The sequence below is a fragment of the Pelobates fuscus genome, chromosome 3, assembly GCF_036172605.1.
Source record: "Pelobates fuscus isolate aPelFus1 chromosome 3, aPelFus1.pri, whole genome shotgun sequence".
Lineage (NCBI taxonomy): Eukaryota > Metazoa > Chordata > Amphibia > Anura > Pelobatidae > Pelobates > Pelobates fuscus.
Genome location: NC_086319.1, coordinates 336,371,977 through 336,393,935, shown reverse-complemented (window position 1 = coordinate 336,393,935; position 21,959 = coordinate 336,371,977). Strand labels below are relative to the sequence as shown.

The 21,959-nt window shown below is 40.2% G+C and overlaps 1 protein-coding gene across 1 annotated transcript in view; it reads left to right on the top strand.

The window, feature by feature from the left end:
- Positions 1–21,959, top strand: part of WDR72 (WD repeat domain 72) — a 200,467-nt gene that overhangs the window by 78,176 nt on the left and 100,332 nt on the right. The window contains exons 12-13 of the mRNA XM_063445698.1: positions 3,775–3,995; positions 5,181–5,376. Coding sequence (XP_063301768.1) covers positions 3,775–3,995; positions 5,181–5,376 — 417 coding nt within the window. The remainder of the gene's footprint in view (positions 1–3,774; positions 3,996–5,180; positions 5,377–21,959) is intronic.

Genomic DNA, 21,959 nt, shown 5'->3' with positions numbered 1-21,959 from the left:
ACTGTTACACCAGATATGAGTTGCACTGGTGTGACACTGTGCCCTGGCAGGCCCTGAAACGCACACGTGTGAAGGAAACTGACTGCTATTATTTCACAGTCAAATTTCTAGTTTTTTTTTTTAAATGTACACTACTGTTACACCAGATATGAGTTGCACTGGTGTGACACTGTGCCCTGGCAGGCCCTGAAACGCACACGTGTGAAGGAAACTGACTGCTATTATTTCACAGTCAAATTTATAGTTTTTTTTTTAAATGTACACTACTGTTACACCAGATATGAGTTGCACTGGTGTGACACTGTGCCCTGGCAGGCCCTGAAACGCACACGTGTGAAGGATACTGACTGCTATTATATTACAGTCAAAAAGTTTTTTGCTTTTTTTTTTTAAATGCAAGCTATTGTGACACCAGATATGAGTGGTGGCACTGGGCAAGTGGGCACAGTATACGCTGTGAGCCTGACACACATGCTGGCAGGCAGGCAACTGCAATTAGATTACACAAGAAAAATTACACTGAACACTTACCTGTTACCTGTTCCTGAACACCAGGGAGCTTACCCGATCAAGTTTGTAGCAGCCTATGACTACGCACTGTCCTGCGGCCTATCTGCTCTGGGGGTTCTGTGGCAGGGAGAAGTGGCCGATCTCCCGGCCTGGAGCTCTCATCGTGTCTGCACCTCATATCTACAGCCCCGTTTCCCCCCCCCCCCCTCTGGACCGGTGGGGGTTATCCCGGTCCCCACCAGGGAAAGGCTAAAGTAACCCACAAGGCTAAATGGCCACCACTCAGCTTGACAAAACGAGCCATCGTGTCACAGCTAAGATGGCCGCCTCTCCGACAGAGCAATCAAGCCCACACTGGGAAGTTCCATGCAGCCTTTGATGCTCTCTGTGCAGCCTTCTGGAATAGGATTGAATCACGGCAGAGGGCTTTGCTACTCACCTCACCTAGGATGGAAGAGATCTCCAGAGGTGCCCCAGCATTGTGCTCTCCTTCGGAACAGAGAGCCAGGGGGGATGGCACGCCTACCAGCCACCCACGACTGAACAGGACCGATCCCAGAACCTCACAGGTTACTTATACTGAAGCTAGAGGGCTGGGGGGCAACCAGGCATCTTCTTCCACAGTGGACTGGGCTCAGGGAGAAAGGGTGCTGATGCGCCAACCTGCTGCCCCTAGTAGTCTGAGCGATCCTCTTGTGCACCCGGCAGGCGGTGGAAGCACTACTAAGCGGCACATGGATGCGAGTAGAGACGACCACTCTCTGAAGCATGTCAGAGGAATTGGCTAAAACATCTCTGCTGCTGAGAATCTAAAATGCCCTTGTTATGAGGTGTAGTCAGTTGTCTAGCATTTAACAGCACTCACTAAGAGGTTATTTAGTCTACTTATTTCTAGTTTTGATATTCTGATTCACACATGTTGATCTATAACTGGTGGTGTTAATCCCCTTACCCCTCTTCAGTTCAAGCATGTGTATTCAAACTTACGAACACTCTCAACATGTCTGATGATTTCCCTATGACATGTTTTTCACTTATATCAAGACAAGTTTACCTAGCATGATTGTTTTATATTTTAAAAATGTGCAGTTCCTCTTGACATTTTGTTTCATAACTCGAAGTCTTTATTCCAACGTTTTGCATTGCACCATATGTCATTGTCACTACGTGTATGTTCACTGCACTTCAAAAATAAAGAATTAAAAAAAAAAAGAATGCAGCTTCCGAATGAATCTAAAATGGATGCTGTCCAGGAGGTAGGAGGGTCTGGGAGGGAGGGTCTGCTGCTGATTGGCTGGAATGTGTCTGCTAACTGTGAGGTACAGGGTCAAAGTTTACTCAATGATGACAAATAGGGGGCGGACCGAACATCCCATATGTTCGCCCACCGTGACGAATGCGAACAAGCTATGTTCGCCAGGAACTATTCGGGACATCTCTAATGCCTGCATTCAAATGCCAACACCACATACAAACACATCCCCTACATTCACTTACACATACTTCATACAAAAAAATACTTACATTCAAAAACATAAACACTGCTTAGTGCTAAATACCTAAAAAAAATTGCAGTTGTTTTTTACATTTTAAAGTTGGTGTGGGGAGGTGATGGGAAAAAATAGGACTCGCCCTGGGTGCCAAATGCTCTAGGTACACCTCTGAAACTCACCCTCCAGTTTCCTACCTTTTCCTGGGATCCAGTGTGGTGCCTGAGGCTGATGGGAGTGAGGACCCTCCATCCTCACTGCCGCTGCTGCCACCTTCTCCCTTCCGCGCAGCTCCTCTCTTTATAGGAGGAAGTGACTCGTGGCTGTCACTTCCTCCCATACTGTCGACAAGCAAGGGGCCCGATCGTGCTGTTAAAGCCACAGTGCTGACCGGACCCCTGGTGATACAAGCCCACTGGGTTGCCCTAAGTGCATGGACTGCTTAGAGGACAAGAAAAGAAATTGTTGAGGGCAGCGGGGCCCACAGGGCAGCTGCCTTGGGCCCCCCATGATTAACTGGGCCCGGGGCAGCTGCCCTGTTTGTCCCGCGTTAAAGACGGCCCTGTGTGTTGTTATGTAATGTTAGAATTTGCTTTTCTTTGCAAGATGCAAGGGAATAGATTTGTTAGAAGAGATTAGCAGAAACATTGTTGGAGCATTAGAAAAGTCATGTTAGACATGTATATTTTTATTTATTTATGCTTGCTCTATTTTTTTATCTTGAACATCAAACTATGTGTGTCTATTTATGTCGATGGGATTGTTGTAAGTGTGATGTCAATGGTAGATCACACCACACCACACCAAATACAGTTTAAGTCTCAGCTTATGTTGCCTAACCAGTTGTTGATTTTGAATATATATTATACATACATATGGGGAATAGTTTAATCACTGCAGTGAGTATTAATAATATTGTTTGTACGTATGTACTACTGAAAATTCTTAATAAATATTATATATTGGAAAAAAATAATACCTTTTTCAAATTTAACCTCTCCTGAAGGTAAAGAATGTATAACCAATTATTGTCTTTTAAAGACAATTTAAGAACATATCCCTAGAAAGATCTCTGTATTCACTTTAATGTGCTTTTACAATTTGCACACTAAAAAGAAAAATATATATTTCCATCAGTATAAAATATAAACATAAAACATTTTAAAAAAATATATATTTTGCATATTGACAGCATACATTTATTTTAACTTCTTAAATCGTAAATAGATTTGAGAAGTTACAGTGACAGTATAATTTAAACTATGTAGGGTGAAATCCGAGGGTATTTAGAGAATTTTATAGAGACGATAGTAAATGCCTAGAACAATCTATTGTAGAAAGGGATAAACATAGTACTTAAGTAGAAAAAGTATGTGATATAAAGATGAATAGAAAAGATTTTTCATTAAACACTCAGTTGACCTGCGCAAACTCTTAAATAGATCACCCACTAATTTTAATTCTACTGCAATTCAGATTGACTCCTCATCTGAACTCAGCAGGGGTCCTTTCTTTGAACTCTGAAGAGTTCACTGAGGAAGGCACTGGAAGATGCTTCAAGCAAGGGAACATTGAACGAACCTGAATTAGTTGGGGAAAAGGTTTTATGTACTAGAGTAGAACTGCTGTGAACTCAGCAGGCAGTTAATCTGCCACGTGCTTACTGCTGTGTTCAACTGACAATAAAATTGTCTGAATAAACCCTATAGAAATTCAGAATAAATACTATTTATGTTGGATTTTGCAATATCTATTGTTTTCCATTTGTTTGTAGGTTTAATGCCACACAAAATATTTGAGGGCCATAATTGCAGAGTGACGAGTTTGCTTTATCCACATGGGCGATCCGAGAAGCTCGATCCATGCTGGCTTATTTCTGGTGATAAGAATTCAGTTGTGATATGGAGAGATGTGTTTACGGGAGACATATTCCACAAGTTTACGCTCCAGTCCGGTTCAATACTGAAACTACTAGTTCCGCCCGATGATTACAAAGTAAGCAAAGAGGTCCCCATATAACTATAATTTTAAGTGATATATTTTAAAGTAAAAATTACATGTAATAGATCATATTTATCAGTTGCAATAATACCTAAGCTTTATTTCGTGAAGAAAATTGCAAGTTTCCGTGCTATGTTATTCTGTTTTAATTATTGATCGATGCACTTTTGTTTCGGCATGGTTAAAAATGATTTAAAAAGACAGCTCTAGGTCAGGTAAAGCTGACATTTAAAAAAATGTCTGACCTTTTGAATAAAATACATAGAACTTTGACAGACAGTCAGCATGCAACAAAAAAGTCTCTATCCTGCAGTGGGAAAAAATATCTACAATATGCACCTTTATGTCAGTGTTTACTGGATATTTCTATTTGAGGAAAAAGCCTTTATATATAAGATTACACTTTATACACAGACAAGATGATGACCTATATGTCAACTATGTGTTTGTATGTATATAAATAAATAAAATTGTTTTTTCAACACAGCGTTTGTTTACAGAACATTTAAACTCTATTCACCAATAGCCAATAGAATTTCTACATTGCCACCATCTGAGAGCAAGGTAAATGTTTCCATATTGTAGATGTTCACATTAGCTGACATATTCATTCTTTAATGGACATTCAGGTGAAAGGGCAACTGGGTTGGCTGGAAGTTTTAACTAATTCATACTATCACAGATTGTACTCTCTTGTGGTCCGCACAAAAATGATTAGACCAGAGTGCCTGGATATGTCACACAATTTTGGTTCTTGGGTACATTTTGAAAAGACCATGATGAGCCATACTAAAGATATGTAGTAGACTAAGAAAGACCTATGACACCATACTCGACAATAAAATAAGATGAATGATTGACAAATGTGTCCACCACTCTCCACAGAAAACATTCTATAAAGGTTCCTGTGGGATTTACTCTTAAAATAGAAACAAACTGATGGAGTACACACATATCTAAATACTAATAGTTAGATAGCTAGTTAAAATAGAATACCTCGCAAAGGTCATAATACAGCTAAAGTACAAAGAACATGGCGTTGACTAACAGAAGATTAAATTATCAATATTTGTACAAACCATATTCTAATCAACTTGTGCTTAAAGTATATATGTGCACCCATGCATTCACATGTTAAGTATTTTTTTATTGTTTTTTTTTGTTTATCTACTCTGCCAGGTCAAATTGTTCCAAAGCATATACTGTATATGCAGTGATAATTCAGTGGCACTTCTAAATCTGCAAGAACGCGTGTGTTTTTTTCATGCCAGAAAACACTTGTTTCCTGTAAAGACTATGAAGTGGCACCTTGTTGAGGAAGTCTTGGTTGTTGGATGTGAAGATGGTTCAGCCTATGTTTGGGAGATTGAAACTGGTAATATTTATTTTCTTGATATTAGTATTTATATATATATATTTTTGGATTTGGGCTACAAGACATTTGTAGGAACATAAGGGGAGTGAATTTCCAATAAATCTAGTAGAAGGGATGCGAGAGATAGGATCCTCCCCATTATTGATGGTGTAGATGTTAAAAGGAGATGGTTATCTTCTCCACTTAGCTCTTAAAAACTATGATATTTCTATAAGAAGATGCACAAATATCAGTAGAAATACCTTTATTGAATCATTGTTTTATTTTTGAGACACTCCATATGTATATTTAAAAAAAACATTATTGGAGGCTAGCTGGTTTAGCTCTTTAGTTTAAGAAATAGACTTTCATCTACATGGACATACTGGATACTTATGTCTTAATATAGTGGTAACAAGATACAATTGTCTCCTAAGGTACTAAGTGTTCTATTAAACTAAAAGGTCGTACAGCATAGATTGAGAAAAAGCCTTTCTCCCTGTTAAACTCACTAGAGAGTCAGAGATTGAAAAAGAGAAAAAGTTACGTGCCTTAAAGTGTGCATGGTATAATACACCAACGTGATAGTGTGTGCCCTGTGAAGTACAAAGGTTGCCCGAAGTGCGTTGTTTTTAATGAATTATTTAAACAATTGTTTTTAATGAATTATTAAAATTATTATTATTTTTTTTACCAAACACAGTGGAGTACAACAATTTTATCAGGCTTTTTTTTTTTTATTAAAGTAAGAATTGTCCAGAACTGAAAGTGAAGTCAAAGCAAATTTGAAATTTAAGCAGAACTTGAACAATTCTAGTTCTGTGGTTCTGGTTTGGCTACTGTGGCTTTACATTTGAATTTCATGTTGAATTCACTTTGATTTACCAACTGCCCTTAGTTTAGTAAATAACCTTATGAGTCTTGATTTAATGATTGATTTCATATTCATTTTAAGAAAATTACAAAACAGAAAACCAAACAAAAATAAATAATATATGTTGCTTTCATAAGTATTGAAAACTTTTACTGTTAAATAACAAAAATGTAGAATGTCCTACAGCAGCCCCAGTCAAACTCCCAATGTTAATCTTACACAATAAGTGTGGCACAAATGTGGGGGAACAAGCCATATCCAACCAACCTGAACATTTTGAATCAAATCTGTCTACTATAATGGACTTTTTGCTTTTAGCGAGAGATTCATAGGCAGACAGAGTTAGGAAACTGGCTGTGTATTTTTTCCATAACAAATATGTGGTGTAGGTCTTATTAAAAAGAGTGATTTCTATTTTTCCTTCAAGACCTTAAGAGCCCACTCCAGTTTCACCTATGTCTGCATGTCATAAGCAGTATCTGTCATCTGCTCCATTTGACCTTTGCAGTTAGTGTTTCTGCCTGTCTCGGGATTCACTCGGTCATTCTTGCTCTTACTGTAATTGTTTGTTTGTTCACTGAGTGGCAGTGTCTTTGTGCCCTGATATTTTTTATTATCTTGCTTAGGTCACTTGACAGGATATGTATCTCTAAGTACGAGATAAAAATCTAGTTTTCTACCTATTTCAAGATGCTCAAGGCGTCGCAATATCCCCCATCTGAGATTTAAAAACAGATATCATACAATATTACCAGTAGCAGCATTCAGCTCAGCTAAAATCCTTCCCAATTTCATTCCATGTATCTGATCTGTTTCTTTCCAATGTTAAAACACATGTGCATTGGGCAACATGTGTATGTTTTTAAGTCTGTGTATTGAGGAGTACCACTTTAAATTACTTTTTACTCTAAGCACTCTTCACATGTCATTTTCAAGCATTAAGCGAACACACATTACAAACTTAACTCCTAACAACACTAAGACCTTAATTACTAGTTATGTGTCTCCTAGCATGCCCATCCCCTGTTGATTATTAAATAGCTCCCAGCCATCCATGTGTAGGGACTAGGGAGGGCACTTTATCAATATTAGAGACCCCACCTGTTGCACTTGTGGAGGCAGGGGTGGAAAATCACCTATCCACTCCCCAGTTTAAAATTTGAAGCTCCCAACCAATGCCCACAGGTATGGACACAAGGGGACCTGTTTTTTTGTTTGTTTTTAACTATTTAATGTGGAAATGCTTCCAGCCTCCATGTGGTTAACCCTTGAGCCACTGTTCAGTTTTGCCAAATCGGTCTTCATGACCAAATTTTGACTGTATCGATCCATCACATTGCTGAGCTTCGGACGTTACAATTCAATACATTTTGTATGAATAAAACAAACAATTGTGTTTGTGCACTGTGAGCAAGTCTATTGTGCACTTTAAACAAGTCTATTGTGCACTGTGAACAATTCTAATAATAATGTTAATTGAAGACATCAGTGTCATTACATTTTTCTATATGTTTCTGTCTCAATGTAGGTTTTCCATCTTACCTGATGGGATCTCACTGCCACTCTCTTTTTACATCTTATACCTGTCTACTTCTGTTTCTCTCCCGCAGTCTTTTTCCATCTTGTCTCTATGCGAGTCTTGCCTTCACTCTCTGCTGCATCACATCTCTGTCATTGTCAGGATGTGTAACTCAGTCTTATTGCTTCATATATATTTCTGTTTCTGGGTGTGTCGCTCTGTCTGTTTTCATTTTAACTTCTTGTCAAATGTTTTTTTATTGAAAGGTTTTAATTTTTAACAATAATAACCTTTGTAAAACAATGAAATATATGGAATAAAGAATAAGAATACATATAAATCAAACAACAAAGAGAAGCCGGGGGGACGGGGTGAACAGGGGTTTGGGGGGAGCAGAATATCCATCCATTATAAAATTGATAATGTATGCTTTATAAAAAACACTACATAGTGTCAAATAAGGTGTAAAAGCACTCCACATGCACCGGCGATAAATAGTGTACAAACAGTTGCGTATACTAACAGAACAAGAGTAAAAGGAGAGGCACATAAACTACAATCATAAAGAGTATTTTCGTTTGACATTATCCTCCCATATGTTCCAGTGGTAAGCTAATGATTCTGTTGTGTTTGATGGCAATCTGAGGTGCATCTCATAGCACATGTTCTCTAAGGCCAGTGTTAATACCGCTTTAATAGCAGGAACTATGTCAGATCTCCAATAAGGTGGTATTACCATAGTAGTCGCTATGAAGATGTGGCCTACCATTTTAACTTCTCTCTCTCCCTCTCTCTGAATCTGTCTTACAGCTTATTAACTGGCTTACCGTTTATTAACTCTTTGTATATGTTTTTATACATATAAATAGATCCAGTTATATCCCTCTCCTAGATATGTTCCAATCTCTACCCACTTTTTTAAATTACCTTTTTTATTACTCTTTTCTTTTGGTTTTCCTTTGACCTTTTTGTCTCTCTCACTGGAAATCACTTTCCATTCATTATCTTTGTATCTTTCTCTGTGTATGTCTCTTTACCCCTTTATATCTAATATGTTTCTCAGCATCAGTTGTCCTGTTTAATGGTCTAGCCCAGTTGTTATTAGTACTATTGAACAAGACATCTCCTGACCCTATTACTATAGTATATAGTGTATGGTATTATAGCAGGATAATAAGCAACGGTGCTAAGGGCATGTCAGCATAGGGAATTTTATTTGCGCGCTTCTAATGCAACATTTTGGTTCAAAGGTGCCTTTCCCATGCCAGGTCACTGTTGAACTGAAACATCAACTTAATCATACTACCATGAATTATGTAGTTTGTTCACCCTAACACTAAACTCTTGGCATTAAGCCATTTTTGTGAGTGACATCCTTTTCTGTGTATATATATATATATATATATATGTATATCAAAAACCGTAATAATGCAAAGTCGGTTGTAGTGCAAAGTTGATTGTGCTGTGCCAAAACAGACGGACAGGTCGGCCTGTAAATAAAGAGGGCCCTCAACGGTAGTAATATGAGAAATAAGGGAATGCTGGGTGGGATGATGTAACGAACCCTGAAGTGGTAGCTAGGGGTTTGTCGGTTTTCAACCGAACAGCAGATAGCAAGAGTGATTATAGCGCTCCGTTCAGTTCTCCGTTCGTCTATTAATCCCAAGTAAGCAAAGCGCTCAGACTGAAATTCTCCAAAGTAGCAATAGGTTACCCAAACACCAGCCGAAACATGATGAAGGGTACAAAGAGGAATAATGTTTTATTGATGCCACACTGGCTTTTATGGAAGTCCCCCTGCAAGAGGACCTCCCACAGTACACAAACATGACAGTTAAACACTCCCTCTCTCCGCCTGTGAGATAATTGGTTAAGATAAGGGATAACCCAATTATCTCCAGGCAAAGGGAACACTTTTTCCCCAAAACTTAGAACACCCCTTTAAGGACATGGTATCCCCACATATGGGTGACCAACATATTCAAATTTCACCAAGATCGGTTTAGGGTTTTTTAAAAAGTGTGGAAGTCTTAGTTCACCGACCGCATGTCAGGATCGGGACAGGGATCCAACACGCAGAGTACAAAGAGTAGCAGATACGTATACCGGACCTTAGAATGGCCGGACTTAACGTAATACTACGTATAGAATGGTCAGGGACAAGCCGAGGTCGAGGGAACGAGAAGACAGGTAAGCGAGAGACAAGCCGGGTCAAGGATAACAGAGAAGACAGGTAAGAAATAACAAAGCCGGGTCAGAACCAAAAGACAAGAGAATACAAGAGCACTGTGTGACTAGGCTGGCTAGAACCACGACAGGGCAATGAGCAAATGCTGAGAGCTCCCTTAAATACCCTGGTTCTAGAGACTAATCACGCCTCCGCCGAGACCTGATTCGTGTCCGGGATTTGACTGACAGGTCGGGCTAGAATAGCGTCATGACGTCGACTATTGAGCGTCACGTTACAAAAAGGCATAGTTCTCTCGCGGCCGGCGTTTACATGCGCGAGGGGACCGCGAGGAACGGGAGAATCATGCCGTCTGGATGGAAAAACGTCTAAGTCTCTACCCGTCTCAGGGGTAGAGACTACAGGTACCCTGACAGTACCCCCCCTCTCAGAAACGCCCACCGGGCGGAAGGAACCGGGACGAGATGGAAAGCGGGAATGAAAAGCCCTGCGAAGACGAGGAGCATGGACATCCTCCTGTGGTACCCAGGTCCTCTCTTCTGGACCATATCCCTTCCAGTCAACCAGGTATTGAATTTTCCCCCGGGAGATTCGAGAATCGATGATGGAGTTGATTTCGTACTCCTCCTGACCCTCAACCTGAACAGAGTGAGGAGAGGAGACCTTGGAGAAGAATCTGTTACAGATCAGGGGTTTTAGCAAGGAAACATGAAAGGAATTAGGAATACGTAAGGCAGAGGGGAGCGCTAGGCGATACGCAACAGGATTAATTCGATTCAGGATCCTATAGGGTCCAATGTAGCGAGGAGCGAATTTCATAGACGGTACTTTCAAACGAATGTTTCTAGTACTCAACCATACCCTATCACCAGGGACAAAACTAGGAGCCGGCCTTCTGCGTTTGTCAGCGTGTTTCTTATACAGTATAGAATTATGTAGGAGAATTTGTCGAGTCTGATCCCACAACTTCTTCAGATTGGCAACATGATTATCAACCGACGGTACCCCCTGGGAAGAAGGAACCGACGGAAGAATGGAAGGATGAAAACCATAATTCATGAAAAAGGGGCTAGAGCGAGTTGAATCGCAAACAAGATTATTGTGTGCGAACTCTGCCCAAGGAATCAGACCGACCCAATCGCCCTGGTGTTCAGAAACAAAACAACGCAGATATTGTTCAATCTTTTGATTGGTACGTTCAGCGGCTCCGTTAGACTGAGGGTGATAAGCAGAAGAAAAATTCAATTTAATGCCTAGTTGAGAACAGAATGATCTCCAGAAACGTGAAACAAACTGGGAACCTCTATCAGAAGTAATCTCGGAAGGTATCCCATGTAAGCGAAAGATCTCTTTAGCAAAAATCTCCGCTAATTCAGGTGAAGTCGGAAGTTTAGGTAAAGGCACGAAATGAGCCATCTTGGTAAACCTATCCACCACTGTGAGAATAACAGTGTGCTTTTTCGAAACAGGCAAATCCACAATAAAATCCATCGCCAAACAGGACCAAGGTTTTTCTGGAACTTCCAGGGGATGTAAGAGACCACAAGGAAGCGAATGAGGTAGTTTAGTCTTAGTACAGACCTCACAGGCTCCGATAAAATCCTTTATATGTAAAGAAGGCCACCAGAAATCCTTAGAGATGAAGGAATATGTTTTGCGAACGCCCGGATGACCAGCCACCTTACTCTCGTGAAGACACTGTAAGAGCTCCAGTTGGAGTTCAGGAGGAACAAAGTGTCTAGACGCAGGAGTCAGTCTAGGTGCCAGATGCTGCAAGCTCCTGATCTGATCCAGAAGCGGAGAGTGGATTTTGAGAGTTGTGTTAGCGATGATATTACACTTAGGTACTATAGAGGATAAAACCGGCTCAGATATGGCAGAAGGTTCATGTTGGCGAGACAAGGCATCAGCTTTAGAATTCTTAGAACCAGGCCTATATGTGAGTATGTAATTGAAGTGAGTGAGGAATATAGACCAACGGGCCTGTCTCGATGATAATCGTTTAGCCTCCCCAATATAGGATAAGTTTTTATGATCCGTCAAAATGGTAACAGGATGCAAAGTCCCCTCCAATAGATGTCTCCACTTCTTTAAAGCCATGCTAACCGCTAGGAGTTCCCTGTCACCAATGTCATACCTGCTCTCAGTACCCGATAATTTTTTGGAAAAATACCCACATGGATGTAATGGTTTATCCACACCCAACCTTTGGGACAGGATGGCACCTATACCCGTCTCAGAAGCGTCAACTTCGAGTAGGAAAGGTAGAGTAGTATCAGGGTGAACTAAAATTGGTGCGGAAGCAAACAGCTCCTTGAGAGTCTTAAAAGCCAGAAGTGCTTCAGTAGACCAATTCTTAGTGTCAGCCCCTTGTCTGGTCATATTGGTGATAGGAGCAATAATAGAGGAGTAACCCTTAATGAAACGTCTGTAATAATTAGAGAAACCAATAAATCTCTGAATGGCCTTGAGACCCTTAGGTAAAGGCCAATCTAAAATGGATTGGAGTTTCTCCGGATCCATTTCAAACCCCTCTCCAGAAATCCCGTAACCAAGAAAGGTAGTCTGGGATTGGTCAAAGCTACATTTCTCTAATTTGCAGTACAAGCCATGTTGAAGAAGTTTGTGCAAAACCCTTCTGACCTGTCCGTGGTGAGTCTCAATATCCCTGGAATGTATAAGTATATCATCGAGGTATACAATAACACAGTCCTGCTGAAACTCCCTAAGAACTTCATTAATAAGATCCTGAAATACCGCCGGGGCATTACAGAGACCAAAAGGCATTACAGTATACTCATAGTGCCCATAACGAGTATTGAACGCAGTCTTCCACTCGTGTCCCTGCTGAATTCTCACCAAGTTATAAGCACCTCTGAGGTCTAACTTAGTGAAAATCTTGGAACCCTTTAATCGATCAAAAAGCTTGGTGATCAAGGGGATCGGATAGGCATTTCTAATGGTTATCTTGTTCAAACCTCGGTAGTCAATGCAAGGTCTTAAAGAACCATCCTTCTTTTTAACAAAAAAAAATCCAGCCCCAGCAGGGGAGGAGGATCTCCTAATGAACCCTTTGTCTAGGTTTTCACGAATATACTCCTCTAAGACTAAGTTCTCATTCGTAGACAAAGGGTATACATGGCCCCTGGGAGGCATAGTACCAGGAAGTAAATTAATTTTGCAATCAAAAGGCCTGTGTGGTGGTAAGGTATCAGCCTTTCCTTTGTCAAATACCGCCTTTAAATCTAGATACAAGGACGGTATCTGTACTTTAGTAGAGTCGGTAGAGTTATTAAGTGTGTTAACAATACAAAGGGGTGACACTCTCTTTAAACATCTCTCTTGACAATCCTGACCCCACGAGACTATTTCCCCTGATTTCCAATCTATAATGGGGTTATGTCTCTTCAGCCAGGAGTATCCCAGGACTATGGGAACAGAAGGAGATGAAATGAGTAGTAGAGATATCTCCTCCTTGTGTAGAATACCAGTAGTTAAGTTAAGAGTTGTGGTCTCCCGGAAAATCACAGGCTCAACTAAAGGTCTACCATCTATGGCCTCAACAGCCAAAGGTGTCTTCCTTAACTGGGATGGGATAGCGTGTTTGGTGAGAAAAACTTGGTCGATAAAGCTCTCAGCAGCTCCGGAGTCTATCAATGCCACAGTCTCTAAAGTTCCCTTCTCCCAAGTTAAAGAGACGGGTAATAGAAGCCTGTGTTCTTTGTAGTTATGAGTAGAGGACAAAATAGAAACACCCAAGGCCTGTCCTCTAGAGAAACTTAGGTGCGAGCGTTTCCCGGGCGATTGGGACAATTCAAACGTAAGTGACCTCTGACTCCACAATACATACACAGTCCCTCCCTTCTCCTGTACTGTCTCTCCTCTTCTGAGAGGCGAGTAAGACCTATCTGCATAGGTTCTGGAAACTGTGGAGTTTTGGTTTCAGGACTTTGAAATGAAGGAGCTAGTCTAAAGGAAGGTCTACCGGTTCTATCTCGAGTGTTCTGCCTCTCTCTTAGACGTTCGTCAATGCGAGAGATAAAGGAAATTAAGTCCTCCAAATTCTCGGGAAGCTCTCTCGTCGCTACCTCGTCAAGTATTATATCGGATAATCCGTTTAAAAATACGTCTATATAAGCCTGTTCATTCCACTTAACCTCTGCCGCCAAAGACCTGAACTCTAGTGCGTAATCCACAAGTGTTCGGTTCTCTTGTCTAAGGCGCAACAGTAATCTAGCTGCATTGACCTTTCTGCCAGGGGGGTCAAAAGTTCTTCTAAAAGCAGCTACAAAGGCATTATAGTTATAGACTAATGGATTATCATTCTCCCACAACGGATTAGCCCATCTCAGAGCCTTCTCAATGAGTAAGGTGATAATAAATCCCACCTTTGCCCTATCAGTAGGGTAGGAACGGGGTTGTAGCTCGAAATGGATACTGATCTGGTTCAAAAAGCCACGACACCTTTCAGGAGAACCAGCATAACGTACAGGTGGGGTAACTCGGGAAGAAGCACCTACAGTGGCTACCTCTAGCCCTGAACTCACAGGAGGAATAGAAGTATTATGCATCTCCTCAGGTGGATTATTAGGACGTGATAGTAACGCCTGTAGTGCTAGTGCCATCTGATCCATTCTATGATCCATGGCGTCAAACCTAGGATCAGGAGAACCAAGCTGACAGTTTGTACCTGCAGGATCCATTGGCCCTGTTGTAATGTCAGGATCGGGACAGGGATCCAACACGCAGAGTACAAAGAGTAGCAGATACGTATACCGGACCTTAGAATGGCCGGACTTAACGTAATACTACGTATAGAATGGTCAGGGACAAGCCGAGGTCGAGGGAACGAGAAGACAGGTAAGCGAGAGACAAGCCGGGTCAAGGATAACAGAGAAGACATGTAAGAAATAACAAAGCCGGGTCAGAACCAAAAGACAAGAGAATACAAGAGCACTGTGTGACTAGGCTGGCTAGAACCACGACAGGGCAATGAGCAAATGCTGAGAGCTCCCTTAAATACCCTGGTTCTAGAGACTAATCACGCCTCCGCCGAGACCTGATTCGTGTCCGGGATTTGACTGACAGGTCGGGCTAGAATAGCGTCATGACGTCGACTATTGAGCGTCACGTTACAAAAAGGCATAGTTCTCTCGCGGCCGGCGTTTACATGCGCGAGGGGACCGCGAGGAACGGGAGAATCATGCCGTCTGGATGGAAAAACGTCTAAGTCTCTACCCGTCTCAGGGGTAGAGACTACAGGTACCCTGACACCGCACACGAGGCTCCTGCCCAAAACAGTTCCACAAATTCGGTGTGTGCAGTCGGTCAATTTTGAAAAGGCATAAACCTTTTTAACGTGGGAACCGAACTACCGAATGGCGCTCTCCTGGCTGTTCAGCAACAAAAAGAAGCAAGCGTTTATATGTTTTCAGCGGTGTTCGGAAAGTTGAGTGTCCGATTTTAGTTCCAGACACTTGACGACCAAGTCCCGCTGCCTCCTTTTGTGCAAACTAGATGGCGCTCAATTGAGTTCCTTTTGTGGTTAATGAGCCAGGAGTGTGGTCTGTGTTCGGTATTTTAATCTACCGAACCAATAAAACGTAAAATTTACGAATGGTCAAAGAAAACCCTGAAAACAAAGTATTATATATCTTATGATGACTTCTGCTTTTTAAGTTATATTACTCCACACCACACTACCCAAAGGATACGTTAGTTTCCTTTAACCCGGTACACATTTCCTGCCCCTTCTTAAGAGGCAGAATTGTGATGCAGCGGTAGGAGTAGGCACTGCAACACAACTGGTATGTTCTAGAAGTAGAAAAGTTTTGAATAGCTCAAGATCAATGACAACAGAAGCCAGCAGAGCCCATACACAGGTCAACACAGTCAAGACAGATGGTAAAGCAGAAACAGTATCAAAGGCAACCCAAGGTTCCAAGGCAAGTGGAAAACAGGTGGAAAACAGGCAGATCAAATGTTATATATCTATTTACTTATATTTTAAAATTATTGACTACTTAATATTTTTTATATTTCTCACAACTTTACATTGCTGTCCTTCTCTTTTCCTAATCTGACTTAGTATTCTGCTCCAACAACTAACTTGAATGGACATGAATTTAACTCCCATGCTTTACTCTATGTATCTTACTGTCTATCTCAATCTACATTAAACACATGTGTAGTATATGAACTGTATGCTACTTAACACAGCTTGAATGTACAGGACACAAAATGTAGCCATTCATGTATTCCTCCTACACTTAGATGCAGCAACTGTGAAATGGCTTTGTTGAAAAGAGGGCACTAGGTCGATCTTTATGCCGTTCATGTGAGTAAGGCAATGAACTTCATCTGTAAGTGATGATAAATGATAAATCTTCAATAGCTGCAAGTTCCATGATAGATACTGCCCGATTCAGCTGTCACTCAGTGGATTCTTGAACTCTGACAGAAGGCTTAAAATAATAAGCAATCCTGTCAATGAGACACATTTTATTGTTTGACAAAAAGAAACCTTTGTTTGTCAAGGCAAACAACAAGTGACTCTTTTAAAAGATCCAACATTTGGAATAATGCCAATAGTTTTTCCAGCCAATTAGAGACAAAAATGCATTGACAACAACTGCAATGCCCATTTATTTCAGCAATGATGTGGGAAAATGTTAAATAAAGCTGTTTAAGTAATATGTGTGTTTTTTTTTGTGAATGGAATAAGTTAAAGGGCATATTCTAATAGTTTATTTTTAAGGTAACAGATATTAAGAGAGATCGTTCTTCAGAAATGTATACATATAAGTATATTGCTAATAATAATCATTGTACTGTAATCAAATTAAAAGTACACTCCAGTCACCTTAACAACTTCTAACTTAAGTTGTTATTTTACCAGGAGGCCTCTGGGTGCTTTCTTTCTTTAAAGAATTAAACTGTTTTTGTACGCTTTAACTCCAAAGGTTGCCTCCAGCACTGGATCTTTAGTTCCCTCAAAGACATTCAGCCTCTGAAATTGAGTTTAAGAAAGCATGAAGTGTCGCTGGGCAGGGGTACTGCTGATTGGCAAGAGCAGTCAGCTGACACTCTAAGCCAATCAATAGCTTCCCGTTCATTAAAAAATAGGTAGACTGAGCTTTTTATTGCCACACTCGGTCATTAAACTAGGACCAGGGGTCTACCTCTTCATCCATAGAACAAGTAGGGGAAATCAATGGATATCTTACTTGACCCTACTTTTTTTTTTGCATCCCAACAAAGTGGCTAGTACTAGTGATTGCTGTGAGACTTTCCCATTGCATCACAGATTTGTAACATTGCTATAGAGAGGAAGGAAGAGTTGTAGCATAGCTCACATGTGTATGAAGACATGATGGAGAAATATGAAGCATAGATTTGGGAATGAGTGGGTGAGAGACAAAAGTGTTTTATCTCCTAAGTGGCAGAGAATTGAGCAGCGAGAATGCAGGTGCATGATCTATACACCAAATCTCCACAATTGTTTTGGTGCTTAGAGTATCCCTTTTATTTGTTTAGATTAACTCTTCAGAGGAATACCTACTTACATTAACCCTTGTATTAATCCCCACTAGATTCCTGCATTCACACGCATTTATACCATTCAATCGCAGGATAGCAGAACCTTCCCTCTTGTCATGTCCCTGAGCAGGTCAGTAAGGAGACGATTGCCAAAGTTATTGGTTGAAACTTTATTGGTTCTTTTAGACATATCAAATAACTTGAGAGAAATAAGAATAAAGGCAATATGCCACAAAATAAGATATCTTGAGAGAAATCAAAATAAAGGCAATATACCATAAACAGGATACTTGAACATTAATAATTAAAGTCTTTTATATTCAAGTAGGATTGAAGATTCTAGTAGATAGTATTTTGGGGAATGCTACATGCAGCCAGTAATAAGGCAGGTAAGTTCCTTCAGGTTATATACAATGCAAGTAATTACTGGATGATGAGAGTTGAAGTAGTTAATGCAGGTAAATACCTTTCAATATAAGGCAAATATAGGTTGCTTACAGGAACATGCAGAGTTGAAGTAGTTCAAGCAGGTAAGTATCTACCAGTATAAGGCAATACAGGCTGCTTACAGGAACATGCAGAGTTGAAGTAGTTCAAGCAGGTAAGTATCTACCAGTATAAGGCAATACAGGTTGCTTACATGAACATGCAGAGTTGAAGTAGTTCAAGCAGGTAAGTATCTACCAGTATAAGGCAATACAGGTTGCTTACAGGAACATGCAGAGTTGAAGTAGTTCAAGCAGGTAAGTATCTACCAATATAAGGCAATACAGATTGCTTACAGGAACATGCAGAGTTGAAGTAGTTCAAGCAGGTAAGTATCTACCAGTATAAGGCAATACAGGTTGCTTACAGGAACATGCAGAGTTGAAGTAGTTCAAGCAGGTAAGTATCTACCAGTATAAGGCAATACAGGTTGCTTACAGGAACATGCAGAGTTGAAGTAGTTCAAGCAGGTAAGTATCTACCAATATAAGGCAATACAGATTGCTTACAGGAACATGCAGAGTTGAAGTAGTTCAAGCAGGTAAGTATCTACCAGTACAAGGCAATACAGGTTGCTTACAGGAACATGCAGAGTTGAAGTAGTTCAAGCAGGTAAGTATCTACCAGTATAAGGCAATACAGGTTGCTTACAGGAACATGCAGAGTTGAAGTAGTTCAAGCAGGTAAGTATCTACCAGTATAAGGCAATACAGGTTGCTTACAGGAACATGCAGAGTTGAAGTAGTTCAAGCAGGTAAGTATCTACCAGTATAAGGCAATACAGGATGATTACAGGACCCAGGATCAGAAGTCCTTTGTTGGAACAACATTGACTTCAATGTAAAACTGACTTGAATTATAGGGTGTGGCCTTATATAGCAGACTTGATTGAAGGATCTCCACGTGAGAGCCTGAGATGTCTTGTGCCTAGGGAGGCCACTAGAGGTGAAGGTCATGAATTGAAATTAAAGGGCCAGTAATAAATTAATAAGTCGTGCTTGTCAGATTAGGAATCTGACACTCTTGTTCCCTTTAATCACTTAGCCATTTACAAGTTCTTCACTTTTGGCTGCTCTTAATGATCCACAGGCAGAGTTAATAAAGCTAACTGCACATCACAAAGCCTGCATTAAAGTGGGTGGAATGGGTGCTGTGAGACAGAATGCTAGCTATCCAATTACCTGAAGAGTGGGCCTGTCAGTATCTATGTATGTGAGCTGGCATATTCCTATATATTTATGTAGTGTGTGTATGTATGTATGTATGTGGATTTCTGTCTGTATATGTGTGAGGGTTTGCTGGGACATGAGAGAATACAGAATGGCAGAGGATGTCAGTTTCACACAATACCTGGTAACTGACAGCTGAAAGCGATATTAAAAGATCTCCATGCTTAGACTTGTGCACCCTCAAAATCTTGAGGGAGTGTTGTGGTCTGAAACTCTATTAGGTAAGAATTACTTTAAGAGCTGCCTCATAGTTCTCATTGCTTTTTAATGAGCACAACAGCTGAGTCTGCAAGGGAGCAGTTAAAGTCATCTCCACCTGATAGCAGTTCAGACTACAACTCACTCCCTACTGGACCACCAGGGGTTCTGATCAGAATGGCCACTGGGCCAATTGGGATAACATCCAACTCCTGCCAAAGGGTAAGCATGAGGGAAGCAAATGAAAAACTTGTTCACACAAACTTAACCTCCTTCCCCAAAATGCTCAGACACCACAGCCGGAGCACTCAGCCACACTTAGACTCATCTACACACAACACTGAATCAACAAACAAAGACACATTCAACCCCCATGCAGCTCTCAACCTCCTCCACACTTAAACAGCACTTAGACACTACACATTATCACACACAACACTCAACCAACTAGACCCAGACTGCATGGCAAATTACAGACCAGTATCCAACCTTCCATTTTGAGGAAAAATCATTGAATAAGTAGTGGCAACTCAACTGGAGGGCCATCTATCAAGCTATAACATATTTCATCCTTTCCAGTCTGGTTTCAGATGCTCCCTCTGCACAGAAACAGCGCTAATTGGTCAGCCAACCATTCCCAACTGTAAGTAGACGGAATAAAGACAAACAGGTTCCCGGGCATTCAACCACGCTGAACTCACATTCTGGAACTCTTTACCTTGCTCAATCAGAGAGGCACCATCCTTACAAATCTTTCTGCATGCATTCAGTCAGCTAATCTGACCATCAGAAACTCTTAACTTTCATGTCTTAACTTTTATTTCTCTTTTATATATTTGTAAAGTGCTTTGAGTTTCACGGGGAGAAATGTGCCATAAAAATTGCAAATTATTATTATAAATTATAACTACACCCCATCCCTCCATTCACAGAACTGAGACAATGGCTCTATAAGAGTGCCCCATTCTAGCATCCTGGTCAATCTTAATCCAGTACTCAGCAGAGGGGTTCTCTTCGCAAGAGGGGTGCACAACAATTTGTTTTCTAGCTGTAGCCTAGCATATCTTTGAATTTAAGTCTGAAAGACTTTGGAATAACAATGCAATAGAAAAATGGAGAACAACTGGAGAGCCATGGATTTAGTTGTATTACTTGAAAAAAGGCTGCACCAAAATACATCTTGCACCAGAACTATTATAATACATTGCAGTGGATATGGTACTCAGAGTATGTCTTTAATGTGATTGTATTCAAACCAAGTTAAAAACACAGAAGTATTGACTATGAAGCACTTTAAACATTTCACAGAAACAAAATAAAGCAAATATTAATAGATATTGTGTGATTGAGCTTTCAGTGCCATAAATATATTTGAAAGCATATGAAAGTGTTTTATCTTTTTCATGAAAGACTTATGGTTGTTTCATATCAATTACGAGATGCCTTTCAAATTGGATGTATTTGTTTATTATTGTATGTAAAGCCTCAGCACCCTAAAATGTTTTAAATGGATCGGTGCGACTGATTTTAAATTATTTCTAAACATATCACATGAGACCACAACAGAACATATGTAGCATGGACTCTAAAATAATGGCGATTTGCGCATTTTAAATAGTATTTGAAGCTTTTGGGGATTTTTTTCTGGTAGGAGATCAAAGTCATTGATCAGCACTGCCTGAAAACATACACCTCTGCAGGGGTGATTTCTGAAGAGCAGTGATGTAGAGGGATTTGTTACTTATTCAAGTCACATATTCTGTTTAAGGATGAATATGTTGCCATGATATAAAGATATTGTAGGGAATATAAAAATGTATTATTTCACAAGTAAATGTCTAATGGGACAAATTCTTAAAAATAAACTAAATTATTATTATTTTATTATTTATATAGCGCCAACAAATTCCGTAGCGCTGTACAATGAGTGGACTAACAAACACATAATTGAGATCAGACCACTGGACGTACAGGAACAGAGGGGATTGAGGGCCCTGCTCTATATATGATCTTTTCCTATGTAGCACCTTACAAAAACAATTCTGTTCCGCAAAAATATGACATTTCACAATGTAACTTGTTTTTTTATGGAAAATGCTGAGCCACAATTAAACAGCTATAAATAAAGTGTTAATCAAATCAATTCTAATACTCTCCATGTTTAAACCATATAAGACTAGAAGTTCAACCTGAGATTACAGCCACAGCTGTGGTGACCCAATGTTGATCCCTAAATTAGAGAACCATAGCCATAGCCAGGAATTGCGAGAATTGTGAGAATTGCCAGGAATTCAAAGTTAATACAAAGTGAATTTTTAATTTAATCCAAAATAACTAAATTGAACACAGAAGTGGCTCAAATAACTTTTCTAATTTGGCAGTTTTTTTAGCCTGCATTTTGAATTTATTTTTGAATTCTCTGCAATTCTCACTTTTGCTAATGACCCTGTTAAAGTGACTATAATCTGACTTTGGGAGTTAAACTTGTCTTAGGGTGAGCATCATGTTTTTTTTATGGATGCAGCATCTCTTCCTAAGATGACCGCTGGAGTTTTCAGAAATTCTTAATTT